General features: G+C 44.2%; 1 protein-coding gene across 7 annotated transcripts in view; it reads right to left on the bottom strand.

The window, feature by feature from the left end:
* BEND7 (BEN domain containing 7) overlaps positions 1 to 12,829 on the bottom strand; it is a 108,537-nt gene that overhangs the window by 6,188 nt on the left and 89,520 nt on the right. For 4 of the 7 annotated variants that reach the window (XM_053572837.1, XM_053572829.1, XM_053572834.1 and 1 more), the window contains one exon: positions 8,725 to 11,029. The exons of 1 other annotated variant lie outside the window; for it this stretch is intronic. In XM_053572837.1, the coding sequence (XP_053428812.1) occupies positions 10,968 to 11,029 (62 nt within the window). In that variant the 3' untranslated portion in view covers positions 8,725 to 10,967. Of the gene's footprint in view, positions 1 to 8,724; positions 11,647 to 12,829 lie in introns of those variants that run through there. 2 more of the 7 variants (XM_053572831.1, XM_053572830.1) reach the window with 2 other exon arrangements.

The raw sequence follows: 12,829 nt of genomic DNA, 5'->3' as shown, positions 1-12,829 counted from the left end.
GGCTCGATCATTGGAATCTTTGACTCTTTTCTTTCTTTCTTTTTGTTTTTTTTTTTTTTGAGACACAATCTTACTTTGTCCCCTTCGGTAGAGTGCTATGGTGTCATAGCTCACAGCAACCTTAAACTCTAGGCTCAAGCGACTCTCTTATCTCAGCCTCCCAAGTAGCTGGCATTACAGGTGCCCACCACAATGCCCAGCTATTTTTAGAGACGGGGTCTTGCTCTTGCTCAGGTTGGTCTCAAACTCCTGAGCTCAGGCAATCCACCAGCCTCGGCCTCCCAAGTTCTAGGATTACAGGCATGAGCCACTGCGCCCATCCTTCTTTTTCTTTCTTTCTTTTTTTTTTAAACAGAGTTACATTCTTGTTCTGGGTAGAGTGCTGTGGTGTCATAACTCACAGCAACCTCAAACTCTTGGGCTCAAGCAATCCTCTTATGGAAGCCTCCTGAGTAGTTGGGAATACAGGCGCCTGCCACAACACACGGCTATTTTTAGAGATGGGGGGGGTCTCACTCTTGCTCAGGATGGTCTCAAACTTCTGAGCTCAGGCAATCCATCTACCTCAGTCTCCCAGAATGCTAGGATTACAGGTGTGAGCCACTGTGCCCGGCCATATTATTTCTTTAAGATAAATTCCTTCAAGTGGAATTGCTGAGTCAAAGGCTATGTAATGTGAACACTTTTGAATGTATTATTCAAGTGCCTTCAGAAACACTGTACAATTAACACGCCCATCAGTAGAGTACAAGAGTTTCTTTCATTAGAAAAATGCTATGATGTTAGGTTTTAAGTTTTGTCAACTGGCTACCCCAAACATTTCATATTGCTATTTTAACTTTCATTTCTTGATCTAATTTTAGGATTTTTTTTTAGAGACAGAGTCTCACTTCATCACCCTCAGTAGAGTGCTATGGCATCACACAGCTCACAGCAACCTCCAGCTCCTGGGCTTAAGCGATTCTCTTGCCTCAGCCTCCTGAGTAGGTGGGACTACAGGCACCCACCACAGCACCCGGCTATTTTTTTGTTGCAGTTTGGCTGGGGCTGGGTTTGAACCCGCCACCCTTGGCATATGGGGCCGGCACCCTACTCACTGAGTCACAGGCACCACCCAATTTTGTAAAATTTTTGATGTATGACTTAAAAGTTTTTGGTGAATAAAATGAATTAATTTTTCCTTGATAATTTCTTCCTGCGGCATATTTGGAAATTCCTGTCTCTCTTCCAGTTTATATAAATATTAATTTAAAAATTTCCAGTATTTTTACTAGTTTATTTATTTTACCTAAATCCTTGCAACATCTAGAATTAATGGCCACATATAGAATAAGGTAGGGGAGGCTTAACTATAGTATTATTATGGTTATTTTTTGCAGTTTTTGGCCAGGGCTGAGTTTGAACCCTCCTCCTCCGGCATATGGGGCGGGCGCTTTACTCCTTTGAGCCACGGGCACTGTCCAACTATATTATTATTTTTGTAACAGCTTTATTGAGGTAGAATTCACATATCATAAAACTTGCTCTTCTAAAGTGTGTAATTTAGTGGACTGAATGCATTTGCAGAGTTGTGTAACCATCACCACTAATTTTAGAACATTTTTATCATTCCACAAAAAAACGCAGCCCCCACCAGCACTCACGCCCAGTGCTGCTCTCTGCCAGCGCCTGGCAGCCATAAATTGTTATCTCTAGGGATCTGTCTACTCCGGACAGTTCTTATAAATAGGATCATGGACTAGATGGTGTTTGTGTCTGGCTTCTTTTGCTTTTCATAATGTTTTCAAGGTTCACCCACATTAGCATGTATCGATACATAATTGCCTTTTATTGCTGAATGATATTCCAGGGCTGGGATATACCCCCATTGGTCTCTGTTCATTCATCAGCGGTGGGCAATTGAGTTGTTTCCAGCCTTTGGCTGTCACAAATCACATTGCTCTGAAAATTCATGCACATCTGTTTCTGTGGGGCTGGGCACTGTGGCTCCTACTTGCAATCCCAGCACTCTGGGAGGGCAAGGTGGGTGGATCACTTGAACTCAGGAGTTCGAGACCAGCCTGAGCAAGAGCGAGTCCCGCATCTCTATAGAAAAACTAGCTGGGCATTGTGGAGGGTGCTTGTTATCCCAACTACTTGGGAGGCTGAGGCAGGAGGATTGCTTGAGCCCAGGAGTTTGAGGTAGCTGTGAGCTATGATGCCACAGCACTCTACCCTGGGGGGACAGAGTGAAACTCTGTCTCAAAAACCTCCCCAAAGTAAATCTTTCTGTGGCTGTATGTTTTCAATTCTCTTGGGTACATATTGTATTATATTTGGGAGTGCAACTGCAGGTTATATAGTACTCCGTGTTTAACTTCTTGGGAAACTGCCAAACTGTTTTCCAAAGAGCCTGCACCATATTACATTCCCACCAGCAGTGTATGACGGGGTTCCAGTTTCTCCACAATCTTGTCATAACTTGCCATTACGTCTATTTGAGCCACCCTGTTGAGTACAGAGTGGTACCTCATCGTGATTCGATTCGCAGCTGACTGATGACTAGTGATGTTGAGCATCTTTTCACCTGCTCATTGCCTTCTTGACCACTGGCACATCTCCTTTGGAGCAAAGTCTGTTCAAGTCTTTCGCCCGTTTTTAAGCTGGGTTACTCATCTTTTTTTTTTTTTATGTTAAATAGTTAGATTTAATTATTTGCAATGTAGTCATATAACGAAACATTGCATTGTACTTTATAAATTTATAGCTATTATTTGTCAATTATAAAAATGAAACAGATTCCAATAAAAAGTGAAAAACAATTAACAATACTTAAACATTTTATTCAAACATCTATTATAAAAATAGATTCCATTACTGATAATAGCAAGAGCTACCATTTATTGTGTATCCTATTGTTCTTTTTTTTTTTTTTTTATTGTTGGGGATTCATTGAGGATACAATAAGCCAGTTACACTGATTGCAATTGTTAGGTAAAGTCCCTCTTGCAATCATGTCTGGGTTACTCATCTTTTTGAGTTATATAAATTCCTTACATATTCTGGATGTAATTCTCTTATCAGATTTACAATCTGCAGGTATGTTCTCCCATTATGCGAGTTATCCTTTCCTTTTTCTGGTGTCCTTTGAAGCACAAACATTTTTCATTTCTATTTATGTCCAATTTATCTATTTTTTTTTATCACTTGCTGTTATGTCTAAGAGCATGAAGATTAATCCTATGTCTTCTTTTATTTTTCTCATTTTAGCTCTTACATGTAGGCCTATGATCTGTTTTGTGTAAGTCTAACCTTATTTCTTTTTTTTTTAGACAGAGCCTCAAGCTGTTGCCCTGGGTAGAGTGCCGTGGCATCACAGCTTACAGCAACCTCCTCCAACTCCTGGGCTTAAGAGATTCTCCTGCCTCCATTTCCCGAGTAGCTAGGACTACAGGCACCTGCCACAACGCCTGGCTAATTTTTGGTTGCAGCTGTTATTGTTGTTTGGCGGGCCCAGGCTGGATTTGAACCCGCCAGCTCAGGTGTATGTGGCTGGCGCCTTAGCTGCTTGAGCCACAGGAGCTGAGCCATCTAACCTTATTTCTATAAATGTCTAGCCAGTTTCCTGTGACACCATATTAAATAATTCATCCTTTTCCCACCAATTAAAGTGGTAGCTGTGCTATCAATGACTGTCACCAATGTCCATTCTCCCTCTTCTCAGAGAAACAGCATCAAAGTCTGGGCTAAGCACAAGGCTAACCAGAGAGAGACTCTATGTCCTTACTGCTGTGAATGCTAGGCACGGCCATTTGGTTGAGTTTTAGCTGACGGCATGTAAACAGAAGTGATGCGAGTAATCCTTCCATGAGGTTTTCCTAAGGAAATCGCTCCCCCTCCAGTAATCTCTTCCCCTTCCCCCAGTCTTAAATACAGATCCACCAGCTTTAACAACCGGGACAGCAGTAATGTAGCAGAACGGCAGGATGGATGGAACTGGGTTTCTGGAGGACGTCATGGAGCAGAGCTGCCCACCTCCCACCAACCTCATGGCTGTTATGAATTAGAGAAAGAAAAAAAAAAAATCAGTATTTCACTTGAGCCACTTTATTTTGGGGCCCCTTTGTTATAGAAACTCAAATACTTTATGCTAATTATTACACCACCTTTAATATATAGATCAGTTTTTCCTTTCCTTTTTTGTAACAAATAAAATTACACATATTGAAGGCATACCATGTGATGTTTTGATATAATATATGCAGATAAATGATCACAATCAAGCTAATGAACGTATCCATCACCTCACTTACTTACTTTTTTCTTTTGTGGTGAGAATAATTAAGATATACTCTCTTAGGAAATTTAGGTAAAACGATACATTATTATTAACTACAGTTACAGGGATCGGGAGTCATCCTTGCACAATGCCGTGCCCATCTTCTCCGTATTGTTCCACTTTTAGTAGATGTGTTGCCGAAGCGAGTTCTTTCTAACTTTCCCTTCTATTTTATTATTTACCATCCCCACAGCGTCAGTGTCTGCAGTTTTATAATAGGTTTGATTATGGGTGGCAGAAGAAGAGTTAAGTTTCTAAGTCTCACATTTTGGGGGGGGAGGGCAGAGTCTCACCTTGTTGCCCTCAGTAGAGTGCTGTGGCATCACAGCTCACAGCAACCTCCAGCTCTTGGGCTAGGGCGATTCTCTTGCCTCCGCCTCCCAAGTACCTGGGATTATAGGCGCCCACCACAACACCCGGCTATCTTTGCTGCAGTTGTCACTGCTGTTTTAGCTGGCTGGGGCTGGGTTCGAACCTATCACCCTCGGTATAGGGGGCCAGCACCCTACCCACTGAGCCACAGGCGCCGCCCAAGTCTCACATTTTTAAAAGCTTTTTGAGGGGCTTTTCTCTTGCATTCCGTCTTTCAAATGGATTCTAATTTTGTCAACTTCCACCCCCTCCTCATTCCCACCATCAAAGTCACTGGGTCCCTTCTTGGTCTTGAGAGTGTATTCATTTTCTGAAGCTGTCGCCTGCTGTCCTGTCTGCTATCAGAACACCATAATCATGGTGTCTGTGGAGTCCTGGCTAGCAAGTGTGTAGGGGACAGTCCAAAATTTAGAATATGTTCACGGCACCGTGACTAGTGAGCTAGTCCTACTGGGGCAAGGCCCGGGAAGGTCTGGCAGTGGTTACTGTTTCCAGGGAACACTGACATCATTGGGGGCCAGTAGGACGAATATCCTTGAACGGTACATGACATGATCGTGGCAAAAAACACAAAGTCTTAACAAGAGTCATAGCTGCCCCTGGCTACCAGTCCATGTGCTAGGAAGCATTTGTGAGCGGTGGGAGTGGAGGAAGGGATGGGTTCCAGCCACTGAAATAGTTCCCAGGAGGAGGGAGCAAGGTTGCAGTGTTCTTTCTACACGAGGGGAGGGCGCGGTTCGTGTGGGTGCTGTTAACTGAGTCATTCTGACTTTCCCTGTCTAGTGGTTAGGAACTCATCACTTTTGGAGGATACTTAATTCTACAGCGCACAGAGTCAGGGCCCTCTGTTGAAACGTGCTCTCTTTCTTCCTTCATTGCTAGAGTATAGCAGAAAGCCGTTTCCCTAACAGAATATGCCATTAGGCTGCCACTTCATCGAACAATTTAGGATGCTCTATTTCCCTTGTAAAATTGACTTTCACTCCTCATTCACATGGAGGGCCCTCCACTTTCTGAATGTGCAGGCCTTGTGCTGGAGGGTACACAGAGTGGAAGTCAGGAAAGCTGATTTTGGGCTGGGAAGGGTGGCTCACACTGGCAATCCTGGCACTCTGGGAGGCTGAGGTGTGTGGATTGCTTGAGCGCAGGAGTTCGAGACCAGCCTGAGCAAGAGCGAGACCTTGTCTCTACTAAAAACAGAAACATTAGGTGTATATTGTGCTGGGCACCTGTAATCCTAGCTAACTCAGGAGGTTGAGACTGGAGGATCCCTTGAGCCCAGGAGTGGGAGGCTGCTGTGACCTAGGCTGCCACCACAGCACTTTAGCCTGGGGCAACAGAGTGAGACTCAAAAAAAAAAAAAGGAACACTGGTTTCTGACCAACTTTTCCATTTAACAGGCTCGTGTCAGCCTCATTCTTGCAAAGTGTTTAAAGGACTGATCTGAAGTAGCTTAGTTTCAAAGTTTCAGTTTCGAGTGTCCTTCAGTTCCCAGGGAAGAGTTCAAAATGGCAAAAAACAAAACAATTGAGAAGGGTATTTGGTATCCAGCCGAACGGCAGTGTGTGTAAAGCGCACTGGGCACTGCCCCATCTGGGCTCCACTTCTAGATCCTTCTTTCACGCTTTTAAACATTCTTTCAATTTCGTTGGTAACAAAATGGCAATAAATAATAAACACACACACACACATATATAAATACCCACAGATACATGTGCACAAAATACACGTCTATATTATTTGGGGGGAGGGTGACCAATTTCATGCATTTGAGGTTGCAAAATACAACAGATCTGTGTACGTTCCAAGTGTTGCTCTGACTCATTCGTGTCACCAGATTCTCAAGGAGCACAGCCTGCATCTCTGCCAATCCCAATCTGCTGACAGGATTTCTCTGCCACCTATGAAGAGTGGTGGGTGGGTGTCATGAGGAAAGGGACATTTTCGTGACCTAAGACTATGGATATGGAAGGAGGGATAGTGTATTCTAAGGCGTTTGTTCTGTTCCACCATACGGCCACCTGTCTGACTGTCCCAGCCCTTCCCTCACTTGGTGCCAACACAGCAGGGGTGGACGCCTCCTCCATGCTGGAACACACCTGGCTCAGTGTTTGGGCTGATGGGAGAAGGGGAGTTACCTTCTGTAACTGGGAGTGCTGGGAGGCCACAATTCACTGTGGTCGGGCCACCAGTCTTTGTGCTTTGCATTAGTGGAAATTGTGGGTGAAACTTTCCACCAGGCCACTCTTGCTTGGCAAGGGGAAGAAGGAGAGTCCTGAAAGTGTTTTCATGGGGGGCCCGGAATCATCAGGGCTTCACGGATAAGACCTCTGATATCATGAGGCTTATATTCTAGCGTATAATGATCAAACACATGAATAAGCAAGATAATTTTAGAGAGTGGTAAGGGACATGAAAGGTAAAAGATTGGATGGTTTGGTGGAGCCTGGGTGAGTCTCTCTTGGTGTGAAGTTCAGCTGACACCTGAGTTAGGAGACATGGATGCTGCTGCAGATGGTGACTGCTGGTGGTCTGGGACAAGTCTCCTCTCTGGGCAGGCTGTGAGGGATCCACAGGCTTGTGTGCTGTTACTCCCTGTGGCATTCCGCCTCTGTCCCTTTTCCTGTGGCACAGCACCAGGGACTTCATCCTGCTCACCACTGTGCCCCTACAACCACATGGGCTCACTGAAAACATTGGAACCTGAGCTCACCTGCCCTCTTCCTCCAGCTCTCTCCTTGTGTTCCCTAAACTTAATGAGTGCAAATGACACCTCCCTCCCCCAGATACCCAGCCATCAGCTAGCCTCTAGGGCCTGCTGAGTCCTTCTCAGGCTCTGCTTTGCTGGTCTGGGGGCTTTTCCAAGAGATTCTTGGTGGGACTCCTGGCTCCCATCCTCCCCCTCCCAGAGAGCGCTCCTGACATCAGGCAGCAGATGGGTACAAAACAGGAATCTGAACAAGATCTTTTGCTTTGAATGCTTTGGAGGCCACCCCATGGTTCTAAGCTCTCAGGATGATATAGGTCTGGGAGCTGGGCTCACTCTCAACCTCTGCCCCTCCCATCCCAGCCCTGGTCTCCCTGAACCACCATGTCTGGCCCTGGGTGTCCAAGAAATGGTGGAGCTGAACATGGAGGCAGCCAGGGAAGGAGCCAGCTGTGTCCCCTGTCACTTCCTGGGGCCACTCCTATAGAAGGGCTCACATCTAGGACAGGTGTGCTGGTGTCCCCTTCCAGAAAAGCCTCTAGTGGCAAAAAAGGGTCCCCTTACCATTGGATTGGGAAGGCTTTTCAGTTGTCCCCAGCCTACCTAAGGCGAAGCACAGATCCCAGCCAATGTGTGGGGCCAAGGGCGTATCAGTGGCCTCTAGCCAGACAGTCTAATGCGGGCCCCTTATAAGCAATTTAAAAAGGCACAGGGGTCCCACAAAGCTAGGGGACATGGTGACAGAAGGGGAGGGCTGGAGTGGGCTCATCCTGCAGCCCCTGCCCAGCTCATGCCCGTCTCTCCTCATGGCAGCCAACACAAGGGTCCCAGAGGCAGACCCTGAATTGCAGATCTGATCGAGCTGGATTCCAGCAGGTGACAGGTGGGCCGGTGGGGTGTAGCGCCACCCTGTGTTCAAAGAGGGGAAGAGAGCAATGATGTTGCAGCAGCCACTTTGCATCAGGGAAGATTGATTTGTCCTTCAGATGTGTTGTTTCCATAGAAGCAGGGCTTAACCTTTTAAGTGAAGATTATATAGCTACCTTAATTCATTTAAAATTAGGCTTCGAGCATCTCAGTACTTAAAGCTCAAGTCTTTCTGCGGGACTTGCTGTGGCCATTGATCTAACCGCCAGATAGAACCTGCGACTTCCCAGCATTTGAAGAAGTTCTGGCAGTGATTTCATTTTTAAAAACTGACTTCATAAGGAGATATAACTCCTGTGGAAGATCACCAGAGTATTAATAAATACCTTGTAGCTAATCAATAGCATTAACTTGTCTTACAAACACAGGACGACTGGCACACAGGCAAGACACACGTGTGTTCAATTAAAGTAATTTATTGTATTCTTCCAGAATGGACGGAAAGAGCCTCTTGGGAGTTGATATCACAACACAATGTTATACACCATTTTCACAACTAGCCTTGCGCTGAATCCTTTTTTAAAGAACATAGTAATTTAAAAAAAAATCTAAATATTTACACATTAATAAAACATATATACAGAAGATTGAGACGTTATCCATAGATAATGGAATTTATTTATTTATTTTTGCTAAGAAAGCCCTATAAAAAGGATTTCTGAATAAAGTCTGAACAGCAGTCATAGTAAGTAAACACGAATACAATCTCGATTTATAAAATATGATTTTACTGTTGCGGTTTTGATGTGTATTTCCAATTTGTGCATCCATTGCACGTTATCTGTGAGTTGAACATTTCTCACCCCTCAAGTATTGGAAACTCCAAGCTGTGGCCCAGCCTTGGAAGGAAGTGCTTTGGAAGGTTCCTGGTGCACATTGAACAGACCCACAGCTGTAAGTAAATGTTTTTACCTTTACTAGCAACATAGTGATCATACTTTAACAGAGTGAAAGGTCACTGATTAATCTTTTCTATTCCTCAGGGAAATATTTCCTTCTGGGAGGCTGTAGACAAATTTTAAAACATATGCTGGAAAGAAACAACAGCCCTGGTTTGAAGTACTTCAAATTCATGAGGCCACTGGATGGAACAGTGGGACTGGTTTCAGGAGGAGGTTACTTATTCGCCAGACGTGGAAAAGGCTAAAAGACAGCATGAGAATAATTCCTCTGAACCTTCCTTGTAGCTTCAAAAAGGAGAAAAATAAGAGACACGCGAACAGTCGAGATGTAACTTGGCTAGTCGTGAGACTGTTTCCACAAGCTGTACCCAAAATCGGTTCTTTTATCACATTGTGGGGATGCCTCACATCTTCTTCAGTGGATTAGTCGGTCTAGTGGAATACTGATCTGCCCCAGGCACACTCCTAGCACTAGGTGTCCTTTCTTGGTGTGATCAGACACCTTGGACAGTGTAGTAAGGAAATTCCACCTCTACCCAGGGTGGGCCACTGAAGGGTTAACTGGCCCCAAGCAACCACCTGTCCTCACCCTGCTCCCACTTCCCCAACTGAAGGGCCTCTCCAGTAACTTGTATCTCCAACATTCAGTCTGACAACATCAGAGCCAGGGGAAGGTGTTAAACTGCTGGCACAGTTTAAACCCTGGGCCTGGTGGCCCCACCATCCAAATTTCTTTCATGCCAACTTCTGGCCTTTGGTCAAGTGTCAAACATTCAAGGCAATTTGCTTTATACACTAAATGAGGTGTAAGTGCAGTATTTCTAGATAACATGGTATTTGAAATTCACCATCTTACAGAAAAAGAAATCTGGAATCAGTATTTCTGTAAAACACATCCCCACCCACAAGGCAAGGTAACTCTTTAAAATAAATTCAGATTTTCATACATTGGTTTTACGTAAAGTGGAGGGCAAGTCTACTCAGAACCAAATAAGCTATGGAATACCAAGAACCTTTGTGGCCAGTTACCACACAACCCTGGACCACTCAGTTAGAAGCACCTGCTGAAATGGTAGTCAGATATCACGGAGATAACCGATGACTCTGAGTTTTTTCCCTTTTAATTAATGTCATTGTGTTGCTATAAATTAGGTGAAACGTTTGTCTTTCCTGAAAATTCACTTAGTTACAAATGGCTATGTGGTGAGGGGCAGGGGTGGGGGGCAACGATGTTATAAATAATGTCACCTAATAGGTCAGAACTCTCCCGTCTCCCCAAACAACTTTCCCATCTTCCAAGCTGATGAAAGGGTGATTAATTTTGGCTTTCACGACTGCTCTCTGGGCACTGGGAAAAAGCCATGCTCCTTTATACCACAGCAAGCAATTTACATTAAAATAAATATGCTTCAAGGCTCTATATATGCACCTTGTGGTGCTGAATAAAAACGGGGACGAGAGAACCTCTTCTTCATAATGAACAACGAACTCATTGGATCTTACGTTGGACTTTTAAAGGGTAACAAATCAACTCTAAAAATGATTTTTAAAAATCTTATACCGAAGTGGAGGCTCGATTATCACATATTACAAACAAAGTATATGAAACTTTTCAAACGTGACAGGTCAACTTCACGGAACACCCATACTTTGCAGAAACCTGAACCACTACATGGAGCTTTGAGGAGATTCAGACGGAAGAGTTACACAGGCTACTCAACAATGTTACTACCGTGAAAGTCTAGGCAATGAAACCTGGTTCTGTGTCTTCCGTGCTTTCTCTCCTGGTGTCAAATATATTACCTACAACAGAGACAAGAGAATGAAGGGGCAGAGACGCTTCTCTAAGGAGCAGTTGTATACTTTTCTACGGCACGGACACGGCTGGAGCTGGGTGTCCTAGACAAGCGAGAATGTACTGGGACGTGCCTGTGTCTCAGAATTAAGTCACTAAGTTGGTGGCCAAGGCTTTACTTGTACTAAATGAACAACTGTAGGAACAGAAATTTGTAATGATTATTTTTTTAAAAAGCCACAAATGTGTGTTATTGTTACGGTATGCTCATATACTGTCCCGTAAGAGAAAATGGCTAGATAAAATATGAGTCACCCACAGAATAAATTATCATGCAGCTATCAAAATAATGCATATGAAGACTTATAATAGGCTTGGCGCCTGTGGCTCAAGCAGCTAAGGCACCAGCCACATACACCTAAGCTGGTGGGTTCCAATCCAGCCCAGGCCCACCAAACAACAATGACGGCCGCAACGAAAAAAAGCCGGGCGTGGTTGGCTAGCGCCTGTGGTCCCAGCTACTTGGGAGGTGGAGGCAGGAGAATCGCTTGAGCCCAGGATTTGGAGGTTGCTGTGAGCTGTGATGTCACGGTACTCTACCCAGGGTGACAGCTTGAGGCTCTGTCTCAAAAAAAAAAAAAAAAGACTTATAATAAAATGAAAAATGCTTGTTAGGTAAAAGACAAAAACTTGGGAAACAAAACTTTATGAGTTTGATCTCCATTGTATAAATTTTAATAAAATAAATATGGAGAAAAGTATGGGAAAAATAATCCAATAATGGTTGTCTCTGGTGGCAAAATCAATTTAAATGTTAGTCCTTATTCTTTTCTCTTTTTTTTTCCAATTCAGTATATTTTTCTTTATTAATTTTTTTTTGGCCGGGGCTGGGTTTGAACGCACCACCTCCGGCATATGGGGCTGGCGCTCTACCCCTTTGACCCACAGGCGTCGCCCTTTCTTTATTAATTTTTAAAAAGAAAAGTATGTAAAGAATGGCAATTTGTGGCAATAATTTCTAAGCCCAGATGAACATCACTTTATTTTGAATTCAGAAGCCCTATTTTAAATTTTAGACAGCACTGTTTTGATTTCACTTTCTCTATACTTTCAAAATGCAAATTGCTCCCAGTTCCTGGGGTGGCTTTTCTTGGTCACGCGGGCACTCTCTGCACACCTGGCTGCAGCTTTTATGTAACTGCTTCTGCCTCTCCTGCTAGTCCCAGGGTGGGCACTTTGGACACCAGAACCCAACACAGCGCTGGCTCCTGCTAGCAGCTCAGAAAGGCTTAGTGAACAGGGTTGAGGGAAAATAAATTAAGAAAACATGTTTCTCCACTACAGAATCTATGTACGTTTTTGCTAAAGCTTAACCGTAGAAAGTGCTTAAACCTAATGGATCGAAACAAACGCTATTTGACCATCTGACTGTAAACCCGCCCTGGCCACTTTTTGGTCACAGAATCACCTAGGGGCTTACAGCCCTTCCTCTGCCCTTCTGTAACATACAGATTTGGAAGGGAAAATGGCCTTTAAAAGGTATTAAGACATTGTTGACTCTCTAAAAGGACAAACTGTTGCCAGCTCAGATAAATGAGATAATGAAGGTCTTTTGTGGGTGCTTCAGGAATTTGAACTAGTGAGGTTCAAGTTCAAGGATGAAGCTACATGTGCAAGAGAGGAGGAATTCACCACCCGGACGGCCTTAACTGGGGCACAGGTAAGGAGCAGGCGTTAGCAGCAGAAGTACATTCAAAGAAGCCAACCAGACAGGGGATTTTACTGTAGAGAGGCAATTAAGAGGCATG

The sequence above is a fragment of the Nycticebus coucang genome, chromosome 20, assembly GCF_027406575.1.
Source record: "Nycticebus coucang isolate mNycCou1 chromosome 20, mNycCou1.pri, whole genome shotgun sequence".
Classification (NCBI taxonomy): domain Eukaryota; kingdom Metazoa; phylum Chordata; class Mammalia; order Primates; family Lorisidae; genus Nycticebus; species Nycticebus coucang.
The sequence above is the reverse complement of the archived record's forward strand: the minus strand, read 5'-3'. Positions and strand labels throughout refer to the sequence as shown.